The sequence below is a fragment of the Trachemys scripta genome, chromosome 3 (genome assembly GCF_013100865.1).
Source record: "Trachemys scripta elegans isolate TJP31775 chromosome 3, CAS_Tse_1.0, whole genome shotgun sequence".
NCBI classification, from domain to species: domain Eukaryota; kingdom Metazoa; phylum Chordata; order Testudines; family Emydidae; genus Trachemys; species Trachemys scripta.
The window spans coordinates 50,254,636-50,280,018 of record NC_048300.1 but is presented as its reverse complement, the minus strand read 5'-3'; the positions used below and the strand labels follow the sequence as shown (position 1 = coordinate 50,280,018).

The 25,383-nt window shown below is 46.0% G+C and overlaps 1 protein-coding gene across 1 annotated transcript in view; it reads right to left on the bottom strand.

Annotated features, from left to right (window-relative positions):
* Positions 1-25,383, bottom strand: part of DNAH14 (dynein axonemal heavy chain 14) — a 499,756-nt gene that overhangs the window by 122,824 nt on the left and 351,549 nt on the right. Inside the window, exons 53-55 of the mRNA XM_034764559.1 lie at positions 22,481-22,648; positions 12,916-13,002; positions 106-303 (exon numbers count right to left, since the gene is read on the bottom strand). Coding sequence (XP_034620450.1) covers positions 106-303; positions 12,916-13,002; positions 22,481-22,648 — 453 coding nt within the window. The remainder of the gene's footprint in view (positions 1-105; positions 304-12,915; positions 13,003-22,480; positions 22,649-25,383) is intronic.

Sequence of the window (25,383 nt, the reverse complement as noted above, 5' to 3'; positions counted from 1 at the left end):
GTTTGTACAAAACATATTTGTATCCGCACAATAGTACAACTCTAAAGCAAGCATGTATGCAAGTACTCTAACTTTAGCAAAAACATCATGTCAGAAAGCATTTACCTGAACTATATCTGAATCAGTGATGAGCAAAACAGTGTTCTGGCCCTCCAGCCCTGTTTGTCTATAGACTCTTTTCAGGTCCTCTATGAAATCTGTGTAGCTGTAACTGTGGGTAACAGACAATCTAAAGAGACTACAGTTTGATAAATAACAGGCTAGGGTCGCACAGGTTATTTTCCCATTTCCATCCAGACCAACCTGCAGAAAGATATTAGTTATTTTTATATATATATATATATATATATATATACACACACACACACACACACACAATCATGCAGATGGTTTGAGAATCCCTTCACTATAAAGTAGATTGAGAAGAAAAATATAAAATGAAATAACTGTACAATTACAGATATTAGAGAGACAAGGAAGGTGAGGTAATATCTTTTATTGGACCAACTTCCATTGGTAAGAAAAGTTGGTCCAATAAAAGATATTACTGTACCCATCGGGTCTCTCTCCTGGAACCAATATGGCTACAACAACACTGCAGACAACTACAGAGATGACTATCAGTTCAGCAGACAGTTGCTGCAGTAGTTCTGCCACTTGAATGTGTAGCTCTGGAAGGTAGCATGCAGATGTTTCCACTTTTTTCTGTGCACCAGTTTATTTGCTTCAGTTAGAGTACTGAGATGACATAAATGCTATGCAGCGGGACATGACAGACATTTAAACACCTTTATACAATTCCATTCACTTCAGGCAATTTTTATTCATTATTAATAACATTTACCCCTTGTAAAGGGATTTCAACACTCTTTAGAACAGTAGATAAATATTATTAACTTCATTTTACAATAGAGACACTGAGGCACGGAAAGGTTAAACTGTCTGTCCATGGTCATAAAATGAGTCACTGGTATAGCCAAAAATAGAACCTAGATCTTCTAACTTCCAGGTTCTTGCCATAGATACTAAACCACCTTGCCTTCTAAATTATCATCAGATATTGTAGTACAGAGTAGGCAAGTGTATTTAGAGCTAGAGTCACGAAAGGACTTAGATGCCTAACTGCCACTTCAGGTCCCTAAATCACAGAATCAACCCTCTGGTTACCTGCCCCCGAACCCTGTAGGTACCTAAAAATCACTCTATGTCTATTTTTTTGCAGTAAGAGTTCCCTAATCAGCTATGTTTCTGCTTCTGAACATGTGCACTGAAGCTTCATGCCAGGTATCTGTATGCCTATGACGATTTTATAATCCATACTGGCCCTTATGTCTGTCATTATTTGTAGGGATTGACTATATCATGAGAGTGGAGTTATGGCCCTGAGCTCCAAAATGTCAACATGAAGGATGGACTTCTGAATAGTCCAGCTGCCCCTGATAGTATGATCTTGCAGATGAGCTCCCCATTCTAGAAGGGATGTTCCAAAACAACTGTGACAGTGGGGGGTAGGGGGAGGGGAGGATGGAGATGGTTGATGATATCCCTGAGCATATCTTGTCTGGATTCTTCCACCAATCGAGGGAAAGTAGCATATGACATGGAATGGAAAGAAGTTTGTTTAGATTGTGTCTGCTGTGAATGTAAACTGCTATGAGTCAGGCCTGGCAGCAGTAGAGATGTAGGTGAGCGTAGGGTGACCAGATGTCCTGATTTTATAGGGATAGTTCCAATATTCGGGGCTTTTTCTTATACAGGTGCCTATTACCCCCCTCCCGATTTTTCACACTTGCTATCTGGTCACCTGATGTGAGTGTGTAGGATGACAAAGATGCATGTGTCATGTGACCAAGGAATTGTAGACATGACCTGGCAGCTACCTGAGAGCTCAATTCAACTCAGCAGTAAATGTGATAGAGTGAGGAATCCTCTGGTATGTAAGCTCTGGATGTTGTAGCATCGAAAATAGTCTCTATGAACTCTTTTAATTGCACAGGTAGGAGGCAGGACTTTCTGGTGTTGTGCTGAAGGGCCAAGCACATTGAACAGAGTCACAGCTTTCTCTACAGCAGATCAAACTTCGATGTAGGAATGTCCCTTGAGAAGCCAACCATCAAGATAGGAGAAGATCATTCCCCATCGACGAAGCTGTGTGACAACTACTGCCATAAATTCTGTGAACACACAGGGAGTGGTAGAGTCCAAATGGCAGGATCCAATATTGATAGTGGTTCTGACCAACAAGAAGTGTACAAACCTCATGAGAGAGGTATATTGCGATATGAATATATGTGTCTTAAAGGCTGAGTTGTGAATCAATCCTGTGAATCTAGGGATGGTATGTTAGCTGCAAGTATCACCATCTTGAACTTCTATACCTTGCCAAAGGTACTCACCATCCTGAGATCTAGGATCAATCTCTATCTGTCCTCCTTTTGTGGGAGCCAGGAAGTATTTGTAATAGAATCCCCTCCGCTGTACTGAGAGGGAATTGGTTACACAGCTGCAATGTGGAGGAAGAACAGAACCTCTTGCCTCAGGAGAAGTTTGGGAGACGTCCCTGAAAAGGGATGGGCAAGGAGAGTATGGAATGGAAATGAATGGAGTAGCCCAATTTTATAACCTCAAAAAACCCGTCTGTCAGAAGTAATCTGCTCCCAAGAGGTGCGGAAATGAGAAAGATGATTTCCAAAAGGTCAGAAGACGGACTGGGTTGGATGATGCAGCATCAGATCCAGGATGAGGGGATGTTCTTGACTCTCAACCAAGGTATCAAAACAAATGCTTGGCTGATGATGGCTGTTGCACTGATACAGGTGGAGCAGTTCAGAATTTTTCCTTCTACATTCTGTGTTTCTTTTTGGGTGATTCTGGTGACATGTGATAGGCAGAGAATTGAGATGCATGGGATCTCTGGGCTGTCTAAGACCAACTAATTCTCCTTTTGTTTGCAGGTATGTAAACACCCAGTGAGCAAAGGGTTGCCCTTGAGTTTTTAAGAAAATGTGGTGACTCATCGGTTGACTCGCTAAACAACTTGAGCCCATCACAGGGAAGGTCTTCTACAATATTTTGGACCTCACCTGGGAGGACTGAGGACTGTAGCCATGAAGCTTAGCCCCTAACTGCAAATGTCAAGATGGAATAAGCTACAATGTCAGCTGCGTTAAGAGAAGCTTGTAAAGTCATTCTTGCCAGGAGCTGGCCCTCAACAAGGGTAGCCTGAAACTGTTCCTTGTGTTCTTGTGGAAGATGTTCAATAGAGAATTGAATTTTGTGTAGCTGATGTGGTTGTACTGTATTTAACAAGAATCACCTAGCAATTAGCAATTCGGAATTGCAGGGTGGCAGATGAGTAGCTCTTGCGACATCCATATGAGAGTTAGGTGCCTTGGAGAGCTGCTGATGGCAGGCCAACCAGGGATCCTAATATGGGCATTGGGGAGAGCCACAAGGAAATGGAGGAGGCATCCGGGCTTGATCCTACCAACGAGGATGCTGAACAGACCAACCAAGTTCACATGGGTCTTTAAGTGTTCCTTGATGAAGCAGATTCAGTGAAGTCAGGCCTAGAATGATGAGCAAAGGAGCCCTGAACAGACATTTGAGAGTCTGAAGAGCTATCATCTGCATTGTCCAAAGGGGAGGCAGATGATGGTGGCGTGTTTGTCTGTCTGTCCATCCCCATTGGTACTAGGGAACTCTGTGTTATCGGCGATAGAGGAGGTACTAGAGATTATGCAAGCTGCAGTACTGGGGGTCTGAGCTTAATAAGGGAGACTCAAGTTCGTCAGAGATAAATAAGTCTTTGAAGCATCTGAACTTCTGGGATACTGAGTGATTGCGTGCAGAAACTTGATAGTCCCAGACATAGAAGCACCCGGGGTACCAACGATGGTGCAAAGTACGGTGGCACCTGCTGGATGACAGGTCTGCGTACTGAAGAAGCAGCAGATGTTGCAGATGGTACCACTGTTTTTGGGGTCTCTAGTTCCTCACTCATGCACCAATGGTACTGAGGAATGCTTTGGTACCAAATGGCATATGCCAAAGGTGGCCAAAATTACTGATCCTCCCTGACACACACGATAATCTTCAGAAATTCAAGAGCCACAACACACACTCAACCTGCCCCACAAGGCAGCACCTGCTGGGGCGTGGGACTTCTGCCCCAATACCCAACTGCAGGGCAGAAGCCCCTAGCCCCACCAACCTGCCACAGGGCAGAAGCCCCATGTTCTCTTCCCCAGTCTGGTAGGTGGCGAATGGGGTGGGGGACTCCAAGAGCCGCACTTTAACTGTAAAAGCACCACATGCGGTTCACAAGCCACGGTTTGGCTATGTCTACCATATATTGTGAGTCTTACCATGAGGGTTCAATTTAGAAGCACTCTCTGTACCAAGACTGCTTGAAGCCTCTGCAGTACCCATTATGGGTGCGGGGTTTCAGGTATGGCAGCTCTCTTAAGGCCCGCTTCTTTTTAAGGAAATTTAGAACTCCTCTTAGCCTAAGGCTTCTCAGTGTTGCTTATAGACCCGTCTCTCAAAGATTTCTGAGGCAAGCAAACTGAAAAGGCTGACAGGGTGCTGTTGTGGCTCATAGGGTACTGTACAAGGGGAGTCTCTGGGCCTGGATATGAGGTGGGACAGAGATTCCACCATGAGACAACAAAGATTTACCTTTCTGTCTTTTTTGGAATGACTCTTAAATCTTGTGAGGATCATACACTTTGAAGGCTTGTGTGTATTCCCCAAACAGTGGATACAGTGTGAGGGGCCATCACTGACTGGGAAGAACTCCTGGCAAGTGAGGTAGCAATTGAAACCTAAAATTTCAGCATGCACCAAGAAAAGAGAGCTCCTTTGACAAGGGGGGAGGGCAGGCAGGGTAAAAGCCTCAACTAAAGGAACCCTCTCCACCCCAAAATCAAGAAATCAAACACACTCTAAAAAGTAGAAAATTATAAAACCAGGTAAAATAAAATTAAACAGTCTAAACTAAGGTGAACCAGCAAGGCAAGAAACTGCATGAGTAGATGCTACCAGATGTTTCATCTGAGGCCAAGATGGTCAAGAAGGAACTGAGGGCAATTTGTTCATTGCAGCCCTATATAACCTTGGTATAATGCAAAGAATAGCTAGGGCATGTGTACAAACTGAAAGTGCACTGCTGCTGAAAATCTTGACTGAAAGTGCATGAGGTACATCTGAAGTGGATCACCCACAAGGGCACACGTGAAGAAGAACTGTGATTGATGATGGCACTGATATCCTGACCTGTTCAGAAAACAGTATTGTCTGGGCCGTGCTGGTGTGATGAGAATCATGGAAGCTGAGTCTTGTTTGAGCTTTTTTAAAATGCTTGGAATCAGCTGAATTGGAGGGTAAGCACAATGAAAACCTATAGACCATGAGATCATGAATGTGTTAGTACAGAGCCTGGACTGATTCCTGCCTTTGTGAAATATCTCCAGCATTTTTTATTGAGGTCTGTGGCAAACAAAGCCATAATATAACCCCATTTCCAGAGTATCAAAACAAGTAATAGATGTCTTCAAAGATCATTTGTAGTCCGATGCAAACTGTCTGCATGAATGTTCCAAAAATCTGATAGATGAACTACTTTCAGGGACACCTGATGTATACACCATTCTCAAAGAAGCATTTCTTGACATAAGGGTGCTGATTTTAGCTCCTCATCCACCCAGTTGTCTGTTTATATAAAACATGGCAGAGTAATTGTCCATCCTGATTTGAACAACCTTGTCTTGAATCAGATGAAGAAAGAATATACAAGCCAGATAAACAGTTTGAAGTGCCAACATGTTTATATGTAGAAGGATCATTTTCTGAGATCATAATGCTCGAGTCTGCTGATGTAGAATGTAAGCCCCCTAACCTAGTTTGGAGGTATCCATTATCATTGTTGGAGATGGCTGAAGAGGCATAATGGAAAGCCCACACAAACTTGAGAAGGGTCTAATAATTAGTGAGAGACATCAGAACTTGAGGAACACTGACAATCTTATTTATGCTTTGTGTAGATAAACTGTTGTCTTCAACCATAAATGGAGAGGACGAAGTCAGAGCCTGGCATGAGGAGTGACGAACACACATGGTGCCATGTGCCTTCCTAGTCTCAGGCACATTCTGACAGCATTACAGAAATTCTTTGTACATGCAGGATGATATTCACTAGGTTGTCAAATCTGGTTTTGAGGAACATATTCTGATGCTGTATTGAAATCTATCAAAGCACTGATAATTCTTTCTCAAAAAGCACTACTTGTAGAGGGAACATTGGAGACAGACTGACTTGACTAACTAGGATCTGAGTCAATTCTCATGGATGTATTTAGAGATACATCCTGAATTTAATGTCCTTGTTCTGAGACAGTTTGCTTAAAGAACTGCAGATAGCACATTAATTATGAATATGTTCCTCACCTAGACAGTAATGACATTTTTCATAAATATTTCTGGGCAGTGTAGCAACATTACTTGAGGGGCATGTTTTGAAACCAGGAGATTTAGGAGCTGACAAAGTTGCCTATTACTCAGTACTGGAATCCAACTAAATGTTAAAAATACCTTAAAATACTAACACTAACATACTAATAAAAAACTAATCTAAAGCTGACTAAAAACATATTTACAACAAACTAAATTACTTGAGTTTAAAGCAGCGTTAAGAGACTGCTAAAGTATTCAATCTCCACCCTAAGCCTGTGGTTGAAGGAACTCAGAGGTAGTTGGTCCACCCTACTCCTTTCTGCCCTCCAGAGGGCGAGCACAAGGACATTCAGTGATCATATGCAGACAAACAGGTGATTGCAAGCCACGAAAAAGTTCTGATATCTGGCAGTAGGAGGCACACAATATGAAGAGCAGAAGACATGCAAGCAACCACTTGATGAAGAATCAAAAGCTTGGAATTATGTAAAGAAACCATAAAAACACAATAAATGAATCTACTAACTTCTTAGGCCCACCAGTTTTTTATATCTTCCCTTACATATTGATACACTTTTCCCAATTTAATTGCTCTTAAAACACATAGCCTAAGTTTTGGCCAAACAAATCCAACTGTGCTAAAATATATATTCTGCTGATGCTGAGATACCTACATAGGAGTCTTTTAAAAATTGACTAAATTCTAAATCCACGTTTCCCTCATCCATAATTTTACTTCCAAAATTTTCTTACGAACTGAAACCTAGACATTTTAACTTCATAATTTGTTGCCCCGATGACCAACGTAGCAGAGGAATAAATCTTCTTTGTTTCTTATCTGATGTAGCTGACTGAGAAGGACTAAAGTCTTAGATTTTTCTGAGGCAGTAGAAACCACCAGAGAATTAGCAAGGGGATTCATAAAGAATTCTTCATGCAGAATCTGATAAAGATTGTCCTCATTTTTGGAAATTGCAGACACTTACACAGGTGATAGACAGATGTCTCTTGCTGCCTCTATAGCAGTTTTCAAACTTTTTGAGCTGAGCCTCCCCCCCTTTTGAGGCACAATTTTTGGTTGCACCCTCCCCCCCAGTCCAGACAAAAATAGACACATGCAAAAGTATGTTTGATAGCCTACTCATAAATCTAAGAGAGACCTTAATAGAACTTTAAATTGCCTACATCTGTAAATTTCAAATACACAGATGCTTAATGTAAAGGGTGTGCCTGCTCCTTTGCAAACAGTTTATCAATTTGTGGTGAGATTTTTGAAACCGACACTCTGAGATCAACATAGAATCATAGAAGATTAGGGCTGGAAGAGACCTCAGGAGGTCATCTAGTCCAACCCCTGCTCAAACCCCCTGCTTTGTCGAGCTGGGCCTTAAAAACCTCTAAGGATAGAGATTCCACCACCTCCTTAGGTACTTCACCTAAGTACCAGTGCTTCACCACCCTCCTAGTGAAATAGTTTTTCCAATCTAGACCTCCCCCACTGCAACTTGAGACCATTGCTTCTTATTCTGTCATCTGCCACCACTTAGAATAGCCTAGCTCCATCCTCTCTGGAACCCCCTTTCAAGTAGTTGAAGGCTGCTATTAAATCGCCCCTCACTCTTCTCTCCTTCAGACTAAATAAGCCTAGTTCCCTTCATTTCTCAGTTCATAAACGTGTTGCAACTCTTTCCCCCTGGATAGCCACCTAACTTCCAGTGAAACAACAAAGCATTGTGCTCCATTCCCATTTCTGCACAAAGCATTGCAAAAAGATGCGCCTTTGTGGGTTGGGTCTTGCTAAAATTCACGATTTTAATAGCAGAATTCAGAACATCAGTAAGTTCCCGTTCGCATTGCCAGGGCTTGGCAGTGTATCATACATGAGTTCACAATATATGTGGAGCAATTTCAAACACTTTGGCTTTCAAGCCTGCACTACCTCCAGACACAGAAGGGGCTCCATCCATGCAGATTCCGACAGAGGCTTCCCACTTCAACTCATGATAAGTTAGGAAGTCATTTTAAATGTTAAACAGTTCAGATCCAGTTACATAGAGAACAAAAAATCTTCCAATATTGATATTTCGTGAGAGTATCGAATGTAAGCAATTAAATGAGCTTTTTTTATATCTCTCTCATTTCATCCAACTGGATTGGAGGGATAGCTCAGTGGTTTGAGCATTGGCCTGCTAAACCCAGGGTTGAGAGTTCAATCCTTGAGGGGGCCATTTAGGGGTCTGGGGATTGGTCCTGCTTTGAGCAGGGGGTTGGACTAGATGACCTCCTGAGGTCCCTTCCAACCCTGATATTCTATGATTCTATGATTGCAAATAAAATGGATTGCAATTGAGAGATAAGCTGTGCCTTGATATTTTCTGACATCAGAGATTCATCAGCTGACTGTGTTGTCTGATAGTGGGATCATTTTTAACCAAGAATCGTCCTACAAATGTCAATTGCAGCTGGGAGTATCAGTTTTTACCCAGTTGTGTAGAGCTTTTTATACTTGACAATGTAGTATGCAACTTGATATGATGCTTTAAAGAATTATAGGGATGGATACCACATTTTTCATTGTGTTTTTTTATTAATTTCTTGTAGCTTTCATTGGAAAAAAATCACTGTTCTTTCCTACCAGATTGCTATGTTTTGTTTCTAAATGGCATCTTAATTTGTTAGCGTCAGGCTATTGTTTGCTACAGTACTGCACACACTACCCATTGAGGCCTAATTTCTTCATTAACTGCAATGGAAGTGAAACCAAAATCCAAATATGCTTCATCAGATCTTGTTTTTGCAGATTTTTTCTCTGTATCAACTTTAGCCATTTCAGCTTCTGGCTTCTGTTTTGGAACACTACCATCTTTTGGGAATAAATACCAAACCATTTTTCACCACACAATGATATAAAAATACCAAAGTCACCAGCGGAATAAGCACTGCACAACTGCTTATTATAAAGACAGCATATACTACTAAACTGGAAGGCGGGAAAGGTAGCTGTTGTTATAGAAATGATGGGCGGGCAGCAGGGTCCCCACTATCAGCCCCTGGTGGCTGGCAGTGGTGTTCCCGCTGTGAGCCCTGGGCCCAGGGCCGTCCTTAGGCATAGATGGCTGCGTAGGGCACCTAAACATTTGGAGCACCCCTGGGTCTTAGTGTCCACCCTCCCGCCTCTTCCTATCCCTGTTCTGACCCTTCCTGCAGGCTCCCACCACAGCTGGCTGCTGCAGCCTGGAGAGTCTTCCTCCCAGGGGGATCAAGTACTTAATAGTGAAAAAGCCTTCCAGCCTGCTAGACCTATTAGCACAACACTGAAACTTTTAAAGAGCCATTCAAGTGGTAATGAAGCCATTTAACAGGCATTTGCCAACCCCCAGGTATATACTGTCAGTTTCTGAACTTACTGACAAAAACAGTTGTCCATTACTGTAATATCTGTTAGTTTACAGGACTTCCGTTTAAAATTTGCTTTAAAAATATTTCATTAGTGTGTTGCTGAAGATTATAAAATCACATCTCTAAAAAATGCTTGCACAGATTTTTAAATGCACAATCTGAGTAGTCATATTTATCCTTAAATGCTTGGATCGTCAGACATATAGTTTTTTTAAATAAATTGTTCAAAAGATCCCTTATCTAAAATACACATGCGAGCCCAGGCTGCCATCGGGCATAGGAGCATCAGTTTAATACTACTACATAGGGCCCCATAAATCCTAAGGACGGCCCTGCCTGTGCCCGTGGGGGGCTCCAGCTCTCAGCCTCGGGGGCTTCACTCTCATCCCCATGGGCTCCCGCTGAGATTCCTGGGGCAGCAGGGGCTCCTGCTGAGAGCCCCGGGATGGCTTGTGCCTGGGTCTCTTGGTGTTAGCCCCGGGGCAGCTGGTGGCTGAGGCTCCTGCTGTTAGATCCCAGGGCAGCTGGGGTCCTGCACCCCTGGAACATTCCTTCATACCCCCCGGGAGGCATGCCACACACTTTGAAAACCTCTGCTCTACAGACTCACACTAATGAGCAGCATAGCTCTTTCATTATCTTTAGCCTGTTTAACATCCAAAAGACATTTTTTCTCAATTGCCATTGATACCAGGTTCAGGGCATCTAAGGTCCAGTGCACCATGTTTTGGAACTGTATTAGGTTGTTTGGTAGTGATATTCAAGAACACTCCACATTGTCTCACAAACTCCTCTTGAGGAGAGCAGATATTCTGTATATTAACTTCAACATCACGAACCTCTGATTATTAGTGATCTTGGCTATAGGTGATGATACTAGTGCTGGTGCCTCAACAATAGGGATATCCACAGAAGAGCAAACAAAAGAGAGCGAATGAGCCTTTGACATCTTGAGAGGACAATGGGAGTGAGATGAGGCTGGATGCCTAGATCTCCTTCTATGATGTCTAAAGTTCTCCACAAGTGGAGCAAGAACCACGTGAAAAAGGCCACATCCTTATGCAGGTTATGGCATAAAATACCACCAGCAGGCCCAAGAGTACAGATAAGAATAGCTCCTGTTGGAACTAGCAGAGGATGAATAGTCCCTAGAGTCCAAAGCCCCACTGGCCAAGAACTATCTGGAAGTGCCTCAATGTCTATTCCTGAAGTCACCAAAGTTTATCTGATCCATCCCTGGAACTGAAAGCACAAAGTGGGGGAGCGACTGTTAGTGTCTTCACCTGACTCACCTACAGTATGAACAAAAGCTAGTGTACTGAGATGTCAGCACCAGTCAGCTGAGGTTGGCGTTAAGATAGGAATTCTAAGGTGTCTTTGGAAATTACATCAGGACACAGAAATAGTAGTCAGGTGTGTAAATTATGGTGCCAAAGACTCTGGATCTTAATTCCGGTCTCGAGAGTATTTTTGTTTGTCCTCTCCTTCCAATATTTTCTCTTCTCCCTATGCTTTAGGGAAGAAGAAAACAGTTGTGGGGCCTCCATATGTTGCTGAAAGTTCTGGTGGGGCAATACTAGCTGTGTAATCATGGGGGACTTCAATTTGCTGGATGTCTTGTGCTGCCAGTACTAAAACATCCTTGGAGTTTCTTAGTATTATAGATGACAATTTCCTAACTCAAAAAGTATTGCATCCAACACAGGGAAATTCTATATTAGACATCATCTTCACAGATAATGAGGAGGGTAATACAATGAATGCCAATGAAAATAGGTTTGCAGAAAATAGATTCTGTCAAACTAACTTGATATCTTTTTTGATGAGATCACAAGTTTGGTTGAGAAAGGTAATAGTGTTGACATAATATACTTAGGCTTCTGTAAGGCATTAAACTATTTAAAAACTAGAATAATATAAAATTAACATAGCACACATTAAATGGATTAAGAGCTGACTAACTGATAGGTCTCAAAATGTAATAGTAAATAGGGAATCATCACTGAGCAGGTGTATTTCTAGTGGGTTCCCACCGGAACTGGTTCTTTACCCTATGCTAGTCAACATTTTTATCACTGATAAAGTTTGCAGATGACACAAAAACTGGGGAGCAGTAAATAATGGAGAGGATAGTTGTAGCAAGAATCTTTTAATGTTCTCATCACTTAACTTTTAACTTTATTATAAGTTTGCATTCATAGACCAGGATTAGAGTGTAATGTTTCTAAGATAAAAACATTCTAATATATGTTTTATTATTGTAAATATTTCAGAGTGACAAAGAAATTAAAATAAAATCTGGAAAAAAATAAATTCCAGATTTTTCACAACTCAGGGTGGATAACTACTTACTTCTTAATATCATACTTACTGGATATCTTTAATCAGCTGTCCCCCAAGCCTGAAAGAGCCTGTATGGTCTGGGGCTGCCCAGCTCGTTAGGGAGAACCAGAGCAGGAAAAGTTCATGGCCTTACTGAAGCACCAGCTGGGACCTAAAAGACACCTCAGACACCCTCACATATGTACAGAGTGCTATATAGGAAGTGGAAGGCTTTTGTGCCCTGCTACTGCCAAATAGGGGAACTGGTAGCTTCCAGCTGCTGCCTCCACAAAGTTCTTTACATGTCTGGGTGCAACAACTACACAAGGTATTCCCTTCTCGAAATATAAGATTGGAGGAATGACTACCTGATTCTTCCAGAAAGTTACAGGAGAAGGGGGCAACTTCTCCAACAAAGACTTCTCAAGGTAAAGGATTCCTGGAGAATTTTGGGGTGACATGGTCATACAAGGAACATGGATGGATGGATAACATTATTCAGTGCCAGAATATTTTATTTTAAAATAAAATACAAAGCTCAGCTTATTATCCTAAAGATAGTAACCTCAAAAGATACAAGTGCTAGCTCTGATTTTATCTTGCTAGAAAGTAATATGGTTTAGGTGAATCTTCTTAGTAAGTACAGCAAGTGGAAATTCTGTATAAACCCCCTCTTCCATTGGGATTCTTAAATTTTTTAAATTTAGAATTATGTAAATGTTAAAAAATGAATATTCTTACTAGCATCATGTGGCCGCCTGGTTGCCGAAAGACTCTAGCAGCCCTTGTAGTGTGTTCTACAGCTTCCTTAAAGAACACCATTGAAGTCTGGGGAAGCAAAAAAGACAAGCTCACTTCAATAAGAAAGCAGCTGCACATGGCAAATGATATTTACAGTAGGTAAGTAAGGGGAAGGGGCTAGCCCGGGGGAAACATACCTAGAAGAGCTGGGAGAGACAGCTCGATTCCCTATTCTCTATTTTTTATAACTAGAAAAGTTATAATAGATGTTTATTTCTTCTCTTTCCTATCCTCTTGACTGCCTCTCTCAAAGTCACTTACAGAGATCCTCTTGCTGCTACCCATATTGCCACTAATCTCCCTGATTCGCTGCACTCTGTCCATTCTATCCAACAATACCCTACTCAGATTGCAAAAGCAAGTACTATAAACTATAATCTGCTCTTTGTTACAGTGGTGCAGCCCTACTGACGTTAATTAGCATTACAGTATAACCATGTATGTGAGAGAAGGATTTAGCTTCATGTGGGACAGAGTGGATTTACAGTAGTGCAGAAGAAGATGGACTAACAGCAGTGGGGACAACCAAAATGACCAAAAATCTCTTGTTCCTTGACTCTCCTCAGTGAGCTTCATGGTCAGCAGAGGGGATTCATTTTGGGGAAATGGAGGGAGATGAGGTGGGGAGGAAAGTTTATGAAAGTATCATTATATGAACCAGTGATGTAGTCACTAAAAACAAATTGTTAGAACTCCAGAAGATCTTAGGCAGAGATTGTTAACCAGTTTATATAAGGCACCAAACCTTTGCCCCAAATTTTTATGATTTAGTAAAGTTTGGTTATTTTTTTCCCTCATTATTTTTCAATTTTGTGCAGCATCAGGGCGCAATCCTGGTCTCACTGATGTCAGTGATAAAATTCCTATCAACTGAAATGGGGCCAGGATGTAATTCCAGCCTGATCAGCAGCAAAAAATATACTTGTACAACCTTAACTTTTAGTTAATGAAGATGTTTGTGTGGAAATTTCCTTTTTTTTTTTAAATGTGTTGAAACTGTTGTGGGGATAGCAATGGTCTATGGGGAACAGGGAGGCAGCATCTGAAAATAGGAGCACATAGCAGAAAAGACGGTTACTCACCGTTGTAACTGTTGTTCTTCGAGATGTGTTGCTCATATCCATTCCATTAGGTGTGTGCGCGCCGCGTGCACGATCGTCGGAAGATTTTCTACCCTAGCAACACCGGCGGGTCGGCTGTGGAGCCCCCTAGAGTGGCGCCTTCATGGCGCTGAATATATACCCCAGCCGACCCGGCGCCCCCTCAGTTCCTTCTTGCCGGCTACTCCGACAGTGGGGACGGGGGGCGGGTTTGGAATGGATATGAGCAACACATCTCGAAGAACAACAGTTACAACGGTGAGTAACCGTCTTTTCTTCTTCGAGTGCTTGCTCATATCCATTCCATTAGGTGACTCCCAAGCCCAACTTAGGTGGTGGGGTCGGAGTGAGACATTGCTGTGTGCAAAACCGCTGATCCGAAAGCAGCATCGTCCCTGGACTGTTGCACTAGTGCATAGTGGGCTGTAAACGTGTGGACTGATGACCAAACTGCCGCTCTACAAATGTCCTGGATCGGAACTTGCGCCAGGAAAGCAGTCGAGGAGGCTTGGGCCCTCGTGGAGTGGGCGGTGAGGTGCGGTGCTGAGACACCTGCCAGGTCATAGCAAGTCCGGATGCAAGACGTAATCCAGGAGGATAAGCGTTGCGAGGAGACCGGTGAGCCTTTCATTCGGTCAGCCACTGCAACGAAGAGTTGCGTCGTCTTTCTAAAGTGCTTTGTGCGGTCAACATAGAAGGCCAGGGCCCTTCGTACGTCCAGGGAATGCAAACGTTGATCCTGGCGAGTGGCATGTGGTTTGGGATAAAAGACCGGGAGAAATATGTCCTGGTTGATATGAAATGTAGAAACCACCTTAGGGAGAAAGGCAGGATGTGGACGAAGCTGCACTTTATCCTTATGAAAAACTGTGTAAGGGGGCTCAGATGTAAGCGCCCTGAGTTCAGAAACGCGCCTTGCTGAGGTGATGGCTACGAGGAAGGCTGTCTTCCAGGATAGGTACAGAAGTGAACAGGTGGCCAGTGGCTCGAACGGGGGACCTGTGAGTTTGGAGAGAACCAGATTGAGATCCCACGTCGGGACGGGATGACGCTGTTGTGGGTACGTCCGGTCTAAGCCCTTGAGGAATCTAACAACCATCGGGTTAGAGAATACCGAGGACGCGAGTTCCCCTGGGTGAAAGGCCGATATAGCGGCCAGGTGAACTCTAATTGAAGATATCGCCAACCCTTGTTGTTTTAGGGAGAGGAGATATTCCAATATGAAAGGAATGGGTGCCTGCAACGGGGACGTGGCTCGTTGTTCGCACCAACAGGAGAACCGTTTCCACTTGGCCAGGTACGTGGTCCGTGTTGAGGGCTTCCTACTGCTCAGCAGGATCTGTTGGACAGAGTGCGAGCATTGCCGCTCTGCCTGGGTGAACCATGGAGCAGCCACGCCGTGAGGTGGAGTGATTGCAGGTCGGGGTGACGCAGCCGACCGTGGTCCTGAGATATGAGATCCGGACATAATGGAAGCGGGATCGGTGTCTGAACCGAGAGCTCCAACAGTGTGGTGTACCAATGTTGTCTCGGCCACGCTGGAGCAATCAGAATTACCTGTGCCTGGTCTCTGCGCAATTTGAGCAGTACCTTGTGGACCAGAGGAAACGGAGGGAAGGCATAAAACAGGTGGTCTTTCCAGGGAAGGAGAAACGCATCCGAGAGGGAGCCCGGAGCTCGACCTTGTAGGGAGCAGAACATGTGGCACTTCCTGTTGTCTCGGGATGCAAACAGGTCTATCTGGGGAAACCCCCACTTCTGGAAGACGGAATGTATGATGTCCGGACGGATAGACCACTCGTGCGTCTGGAAGGACCTGCTGAGTCGGTCCGCTAGAGTGTTCTGGACTCCAGGGAGGAACGATGCCGTGAGATGGATTGAGTGGGCGATGCAGAAGTCCCACAGGCGAATGGCCTCTTGGCATAGAATTGACGAACGTGCTCCTCCTTGCTTGTTGATGTAAAACATGGCCGTGGTGTTGTCGATGAGAACCAACACACAGCGGCCACGTAGGAGATTGAGGAATGCCTGGCACGCCAGGCGCACCGCCATCAATTCCCGAACATTGATATGCAGGGCTAGCTGGGGTGCAGTCCACAGGCCCTGGGTATGGTGTTCGTTGAGATGGGCGCCCCAACCCAGAGATGAAGCGTCTGTGACCAGGTGCAGAGAGGGTTGTGGGGCGTGAAATGGCATCCCCTCGCAGACCACATTGTGATCTAGCCACCAGGTGAGGGAGGCCAGGACCGAGTTCGGGACCGTGACCACCATGTTCAGGCTGTCCCGATGTGGACGGTATATTGATGACACCCAGGTCTGGAGTGGGCGAAGCCGAAGTCTGGCATGCCTGGTTACGTACGTGCAGGAAGCCATGTGACCCAGCAGGGTAAGGCACGACCTCACCGTGGTAGTTGAGAAGGCCTGTAGCCCTTGAATGAGGTTCGTGATGGTGCCAAAGCGGTTGTCTGGCAGGATGGCTTGTGCACGTTTGGAGTCGAGAACTGCGCCGATGAATTCTATTCTCTGGGTAGGTTCTAAAGTGGATTTGTCTTTGTTGAGTAGGATGCCCAACTCGTTGAATGTGTGCACTATTATGTGGACGTGAGCTTGAACTTGCTCCTTGGTGCGACCGCGCACCAGCCAGTCGTCTAGGTACGGGAACACCTGTATCCCTTGCCGACGAAGGTACGCTGCCACGACGGCCATACATTTCGTGAACACTCTTGGGGCCGAGGATAGGCCGAAGGGAAGAACTGCAAATTGGTAGTGCACCGTGTTTACCACGAATCGCAGGAAGCGTCTGTGAGGTGGGTAAATTGAAATGTGAAAGTATGTGTCTTTCATGTCGAGGGCGGCGAACCAGTCTCCAGGATCGAGGGAAGGGATAATGGCCCCCAAAGAGACCATGCGGAACTTCAACTTTACTACGAATTTGTTGAGTCCGCGCAAGTCCAAGATAGGCCGCAGACCTCCTTTGGACTTGGGGATCAGGAAATAACGGGAGTAAAATCCCCTGCCCTTTAACTCTATCGGAACCTCCTCTATGGCCCCCATGGCCAGGAGCGTAGAAACCTCCTGTATAAGAAGTTGCTCGTGAGAAGGGTCCCTGAAGAGGGACGGGGAAGGGGGGTGGGAGGGGGGGATAGAAGAAAACTGGATAGCGTATCCCCTCTCCACCGTGCGGAGGACCCAACGGTCCGAAGTTATAAGGGACCAAGCACGGTGGAAGTGGGAGAGACGATCCCGAAAGGAGGGGGCTGGATCCTGGGGGATGACTGGGGCGCCGTCCTCGACCGCACCTTCAAAAGTTCTGCCTGGGGCCTGAAGGTGGTCTAGGTGGCCCCTGGTTCTGGCCGGGTTGAGGGCCGGTCCACCTTCTCCTACCACCTCGCCCTCGCCTCCGGGCCGAGTCTTGTCTCTGACGGGGGGGGGGGGGGTAGAAGCGCTGAGGCTGCGGCCTAAATGGTCTGCGCTGAGGGCCCACAACATGCATCCCCAGGGAGCGCATGATTGTTCTCGAGTCCTTGAGGCTCTGCAGGCGAGAGTCTGTCTTGTCCGAGAACAATCCATGTCCCTCAAAGGGCAGATCCTGTAGGGTTTGCTGCAGCTCCGGAGGCAAACCCGAAACCTGAAGCCAGGAGATCCTCCGCATAGCGATACCCGAAGCCAGGGTCCGCGCAGCCGAGTCTGCTATGTCCAAGGAGGCCTGCAAGGAGGTTCGAGCCACCTTCTTACCTTCCTCTACCATGGCTCCAAACTCCTCCCTGGACTCTTGGGGAATCAACTCCTTAAACTTCCCCATAGAGTTCCAGGAGTTAAAGTTGTAGCGGCTTAGGAGCGCCTGCTGGTTCGCCGCTCTAAGTTGCAGCCCTCCGGCTGAGTAAACCTTACGGCCAAACAAATCGAGCCGCTTAGCCTCTTTTGATTTAGGCGCTGCAGCCTGCTGGCCGTGCCGCTCTCGTGCGTTCACTGATGCCACCACCAGTGAACACGGTTGGGGGTGGGTATACAAGTACCCGTAGTCCTTAGACGGGACAAAGTATTTCCTTTCCACCCCTCTCGCTGTGGGTGGGATAGAGGCAGGAGTTTGCCATATCGTATCCGCATTAGTTTGTATCGTGCGGATCAGGGGTAACGCTACCCTCGATGGGGCATCCGCTCCGAGGATATTCACTATCGGGTCGTGCACCTCCACTACCTCCTCCGCCTGCAGGTCCATATTACGGGCCATCCTGCGCAGAAGATCCTGGTGAGCCCGAAGATCTATTGGAGGTGGGCCCGTGCACGATGTGCCCGCCACTGCCTCGTCCGGCGAAGAAGAGGAAGATGCCTCCGGTGGAACAGGATCCAAGGGCTGGTCCTGGTCTCCCTGTTCCTGGGCCGGAGCATCACCTGCGCCTGGGTCCAGGGCGTCAGGCGGTGCGGACACGGAAGCCTCCATGTCCCCTGGTGGAGGCCGAGAGATGGTGGACTCCGGGGCCCTTCTGACAGAGTGACTCGAGCGAGAGGTCGAGGGTATTGGAGCCCCTTGCTCCTGATGGTACGCCCACGGGGTCCAGAACGACCAGTGAGATGGGCCATGAGAATGGTCCTCTGTCATCTCCCGCCAATGGCCCAAGTCCTGTTCCTCGGCTTGCCCTTGAGGGGGATATGCCGATCTCGAGAGGTCCTCCGAGGAGTGGGACACCGATCTCGATGGCCACGGCGGTGCCGAGAGCGTCGAGACGATTCCCGTGGGCTGCGGTGCCGCACGGTGCCGGTCTGGAGATGATCTATCTCTACGCGGTGCCGGCGATCGGTGCCGGGACCGTGACCGGTGCCGATGACCTCGTCGGTGCCGGGAGTCAGATCTGGACCTCGACGAGGACCTGGAGTATGCCCGGTGCCGGGAGCGGCCTCTCGACGTCGAGCGTCGACTGTAGCGGTGCCGAGAACTACGTCTCGACGTTGATCGGTGCCGACGATCATAGCGGTGTCGAGACGTAGAGCGGTGCCGCGAAGAAGATCTTGGCCGCGAGTACGACCGGTGCCGAGGCGATATTCGGTGCCGGGACTGCGAGCGGCGTGGGGACCTGCTTCGGGACCTGGATCGGTGCCGAGGTTCCAGCCCTTGCGATGGAGGGCGCATCAAGGCAGGTTTCCCCCTCGACTGTACCGGGCGAGTCAACGGTGCCTTCGGTGCCGGTGGTTGGGGCAGTGCCGGCTCTGTGAGAGCTATTAAGTCTCTTGCCGCCTCGAAGGTCTCTGGAGTCGACGGAAGGCACTGTATAACCGCCGGTCTCGGTGGAGACGCTATCTGCACCGGACTCAACGGCTTCGGCGCCGGAGTCGACGGTGCTGGAGGCACCTGTTTCCGGTGCTCCACCGGCGGACGCGGCTCTACCCCCGGCACTGGGGGAGCCGGCGTCTTCGGCACGGAGGCCCCCGTCTTATGGGCTTTTTTATGCCCTGGGGATAATGAACGGCGCCTAGGCACTTGCTGTGCTTGCGGTGCCGACAAGGTCCGGTGCCGGGGAGGCTTGTCTGACGCCACTCGCGTGGTCGTCGTGGCTGGTGCCGCCGGGGCACTGCGCACCGAGGCGCTAGGTGCCGGGGCCTGACTTGTAGATGGAGCGTCAGGACTAAGTGCCGCCTCCATCAGAAGTTGCCGGAGCCGAAAGTCCCGCTCCTTCTTGGTCCTTGGTCTGAAGGCCTTACAGATCTTGCACTTATCTGTTTGATGGGACTCTCCCAGGCACTTCAGACAGGAGTCGTGCGGGTCGCTCGTGGGCATATGTTTAGCGCAGGAGGCGCACTGCTTGAAGCCGGGAGCTTTGGGCATGAGCCCGGACCCGCGGCCGGGGGAGAAAGGGGGAGACGACCCCCTTAATCCCCTGAACTAGTATAACAACTAAACAACTTTTACAAACTATTTTAACTATTTAACTATTTAACACTAGAACTGTAACTATAACTGCTAACGAACGAAGCTAGGGAGAGTGGAGAACAGCTATGCCGCGCTCCACAGTTCCAACGACCGTCAGGGGCGGTAAGAAGGAACTGAGGGGGCGCCGGGTCGGCTGGGGTATATATTCAGCGCCATGAAGGCGCCACTCTAGGGGGCTCCACAGCCGACCCGCCGGTGTTGCTAGGGTAGAAAATCTTCCGACGATCGTGCACGCGGCGCGCACACACCTAATGGAATGGATATGAGCAAGCACTCGAAGAAGAATTAGACATATCTGCTGACTTCTTTGGGCAGAAATAAAACTTGTGATGATGATTAGCAGAATAACTTGTATTCTGATTAATTTTTAAATTTAAAAAAGAAGCCTGTGGCTGAGATGTGATGCTAATATAGTGTTTATTATTTTGAAAAAAATATATACTTCAATATATTGTATATACTTCTGCCCATACCAGTATGCAAGTAATTTCTATTAATTTCAACTTGAGCATATCTGCAGGCAGAATTTGGTCCGTATACAATATAACAGCCATGACAAGCTGATGTCAAATACAGGGCCGGCTCCAGGAACCAGCTTCTCAAGCAGGTGCTTGGGGCGGCCGCTCCGGAGAGGGGCGGCATGTCCAGGTATTCGGCGGCAATTCGGCAGACGGTCCCTCACTCCACCTGGGAGCGAAGGACCTTCTGCCGAATTGCCGCCGCAGATCGCAATCGCAGCTTTTTTTGGTTTTTGTTTTGTTTTGTTTTGGCTGCTTGGGGCGGCCAAAACCCTGGAGCCAGCCCTGGTCAAATAAGTTGATGTTTACCCCTTTGCCTGTCCTCACTAACAAACTCTGGTCTGCACCTGGATCTCTCTTGCAAGTAATATAGCAACCTCCTCCTCTCTAGTTCTATGCCTTGCTCTTTTCCCTTCTCCAATCCATTCAATATGCTACAGCTAAATTATTCTTCCTTGCTGTCCATGTCAATTATCTCTATCATTCAATTTATTTTAGTTCCTTATCCTCACTTTCAAGACTCTACATGTTGCCATCCATCCCTACATCTCAGCACCCTATTTCTCCCTATTCCTCATTTTATATGCCACTCTACCCTCTTTAATGGCCTCAGCACTGTTTCTCCCCTAACAGCACATTGGGAACTTGTGGGAAGCTTTGCTCTCTACAGCATACAGGAGACATGAACACCATATACAAGTCTAACAAATCAACTCCAACTGCAGTGGAACTACATCAGTGTATCTCTGAATTTGGGGAACTCTGCACTGACAGGTACAGAGACGTGAAGGCAGAATTTGTGCTATGGATCATTGGCAACAATTCAGTTAGTGAAATTCTCTGGTAACACTTTTAAAGTGTATTATTATTTATTAAATTAATAAGAAAGGAGGTCCTATTCTAAGGCTTTAAGAGACATTTCATTAATAGTGTGAATAGGAAAGTAAAGATAACTCCTTGATGACACTGTAAAACTATTCTGGTGACAAAAATAATGAAATGTTGTCATGCATTTTTCATGTAATGTTGTCCTTTGGCAACATTAAACATTTATTTAACATTAAACAATGCTAAATTAAGAAAGGATAGCATAGTTTAACTTTCAGTTGGGGAAAAGGAGGGATTTAAAAAAATACTGTATTAATTTAAAATCTAGTTTTGATGTTATTTCTCGTCTCACTGAGTTGATACATGACAATGAGTGGTTGGTAGAAAGAAGGATAAGACCGCATGCCATATGGTAAGTAGTCTTTGAAATTTGAGACAAATGGAATCCTTTTTCTTATGATAGCTACTATGATTCAGTAGATTTCATATTATTCTTTTTGAATTAGGGAGAGCTTAACTTTGTCCAGTGACAGTCAGTAACACAGTTACTAGAACAGATTAGTTGGTGAGAGACTATTTATTTATAGGCTTATATTGGTGCTCATCACATAGTACCTGTGTGTCCCCCATACTTTAATGAATTTATCTGCACAGAATCCTTGTGCCATGTTCCAGAAGGGAAACTGAGACCAGAGAGAATAAGTGACCTGTCTAAAGTCATCATGAAAGTCTGTACCAGAGCTAAAAATAGAACCCAGATCTCCTGAGTCTCAGTTCAGTGCATTAACCATAAGATCATCCTTCTACTCTTAACTGAAACCAATGATCCCAATGAAAATAATAGAACACCAATTACTAGCTCTCATGGACTACATTTTCAAACACACACACCTGTTCACCTGCCATGCTTGCAAAACTCACACTTGTGTACTTAAATACTCACCACATGCAGATATCAAGTAACTGTGTACTATAATAATTGTCCAGATTGCATGTACAAATGTAAACTAGGTATATTATTTTTTATCACAACTTACATATCTATACTTGAAAAAACAGCATTTTGGCATGCTCAAAATATTTCTAAAATTTTATTGAATAGCTACAGATAACAAGCCATCTGTTTTTTATACCTTAGTATTCGTTGAGTTCATTTTAGTTTGAAATTCTTCCAAGACAGAAACAAGTTTTTCATAGTTAGTGATGTTTCGATAGATTTTACTTTCAAGAGGTGTGTTCATATCCAGAAAATCCACAAATATGGTTGACTCCTCCATCAATTTTTCTTTGGTCCATGTGATCTATTAAAAATACAATTCAACCTATTAATCTCACCATTTTAATGTTAGAAAGTAATGTTCACTGCTGCTCATAAATCAAATGGTAGTTCTGCCTATTATTGTTTCCCCACAGTTCTTGTTATTAGACCCTCATTTCAGTTGCTCATAACTTTGCTGTATTTAAGTGTTTGTATTGAAATTTTCCATACTGGATATCTGTCTAATGATGATTTTTTTTTTTAATTTACAGCTAGAAAGGTTCAGCCATTTCTGAGAATGAAATTAGGGAAAATACATTATTTTTGCCATATTAAATGTATGTCCTTTTCTTCTCAAAGATCTAGCACCTCCATGCTTTGGATCAGGAACTTTAAATTTGGTAGGTGGTGTTTTGTGTCAGGGATTTACCTTTTCCTGTTACTTTAAAAATCCATCCAAATTTGGCGGAGTTATAAGCCTCTGAAAAATCTCAGGTTGCACTTGCTCAGTAGAATTTAGAAGCTAAAATCTCTGAAGATTCCACCCTCACAGCTCCTAGCACTGACAAAACTGCATATTGTATCCTCACAGAGTGAAGGAGCATGCCTGTAAATGCTGTTCTCAGCTTTTCTGTGATAGGGTAGGGCGAGGCACCAGAACTGAGAGCATGAAGACTATCATGTTCTCTCAATGAGGCCCCTTCTGGCTGCCAGGCAGTGTGGAGAAAGAAGAGGCCTGACTGGACTGGAGAAGAGACTAAAGTCAGACCAGGGAATATGGAAAGACATATCCATAAAGGTTAGGACAAGGATGCTAGTGAGATTGGGACTGGGCCAAAGGGGTGAGGGGTGCAGGAATGTAACTCCCTTGGGGTACCAGGGGAGGAAGTTTGAGACTGGAACTGATTGGACAAGGAGACTGGGACAGAGAGCTGGTGGGCAGACGGAAAACTATGAGTGGCTCTGCAAGCAGACTGGGATTGGGGTGGAGACTGAGACTGGAAGCTAGCGAGGGAAATATGGGTGGATGACTGGGAGCCAGTTGGCAGTGGGAAGAGGGCACTAGGATCAGACAAGGAGAAATGGAGGGGAGATGGGGTCTGGCTGGACAATAAGACTGTGTGTGTGTGTGTGTGTTGGGGGGGAACAAGGGTGGTAGGAAGAGGGGACAAATCAGATGAGAATCCAGGTTATGGGGAGAAGAACTGAGACTGACTGGGCAAAGGGCCTGAGACAAGTTGCTGTGGGGGATGGGAGACAGATTAGATGAGGACCTCATGGAAGCAGACTGCGGGGGCAGGGAGGAACAGAGTAAAGACTGGAGGCTGGCTGGGGAGAGGGGACTGAACTGGGCAAGGATACTGGGACTAGGATCAGATGCCTGAGGAGTGGACAAGGAGTGGCAGCCAAGGAGAATGGGACTTGGAGAAAAAGCTTGGGGTGGGGAAGAAATAGGATTGTGAGAGGAGCAGTTTGGAAGGGAGTGGCAGAAGGGGCCAAGCAAGAGAGGAACAGGCAAAAATTTCTCTATTACAGCATATTCTACTCCACAGGCCCAAACAGAACTCAAGATTCCTGAGTCTCTCACCATTCCTCTGCTGTCAGCAAATATATGTGAAACCAACTGACAAAGTGCATATCATTCCCTTCTAGAGCTAGCATGATGAGCTACTATTGCTATCAGTTACTCAGTTAGCTCAAGAGGCAGAGGTCTGTATAGTGGATATGAAGCTTCCAACCCTGATGATGCAGCATCTGGGTGTCACTATGAAGCTATATGATGGAAAAGACAGTTACCTTTTCTGTAATTGGTGTTCTTTGAGATGTGTTGCTCATGTCCATTCCACAGTAGGTATGCGTGCTCGCCACGTGCACCAGTGTCGGAAGTTTTTCCCCAAGCAGTAACCGTAGGGGAGCGCCACTAGTGACCCCTAGAGTGGCGCCTCCATGGCGCGGTATAAAGTGTGCTGCACTCTCCCCTCACCTTCAGTTTCTTCTTGCCAGACAACTGTGAAAGATGGGAAGGAGGGCGGGATGTGGAATAGACATGAGCAACACATCTTGAAGAACACCAGTTATGGAAAAAGTAACTGTCTTGTCTTCTTTGAGTGACTGCTCATGTGTATTCCACAATAGGTGATTCCAAGCTATATCAAGGTGGATAGGAGTTCACAAATTCTCGGGACAGAGCATGGCCCTGCCGAACCTGGTGTCTTCCCTGGTCTGGGAGATGATCGCATAGTGCGAGGTGAACGTGTGAACTGAAGACTATGTGGCAGCCCTGCAGATGTCCTGAATGGGGACATGGGCTAAAAAGGAATCAGATGAGGCTTGAGCCCTAGTCGAGTGTGCCCTTACAATCGGCGGCAAAGGGATTCCCGCCAGGTCACAACAGGTACGGATGCACAAGGTGATCCAGTTGGAGAGCTGCTGGGTGGAGATTGGTTGACTCCTCATGCGTTCAGCCGACGAGATGAACAGCTGCGAAGACTTCCTGAACAGCTTAGTCTGTTCCAGGTAAAAGGCCAGAGCCCGTCTCACATCCAGTGTGTGGAGATGGCACTCCTCACTGGACACATGGGGCTTGGGGCAGAGGACCAGCAGGAAAATGTCCTGACCCATGTGGTAGGCGGAGACCACCTTCGGGAGGAACGAAGGATGTGGGCAGAGCTGGACCTTATCCTTATGGAACACCGTGTACGGGGGATCGGAGGTCAGGGCCCTGAATTCCGAGACCCGCCTAGCTGATGTGATCGCCACCAGGAAGGCTACCTTCCA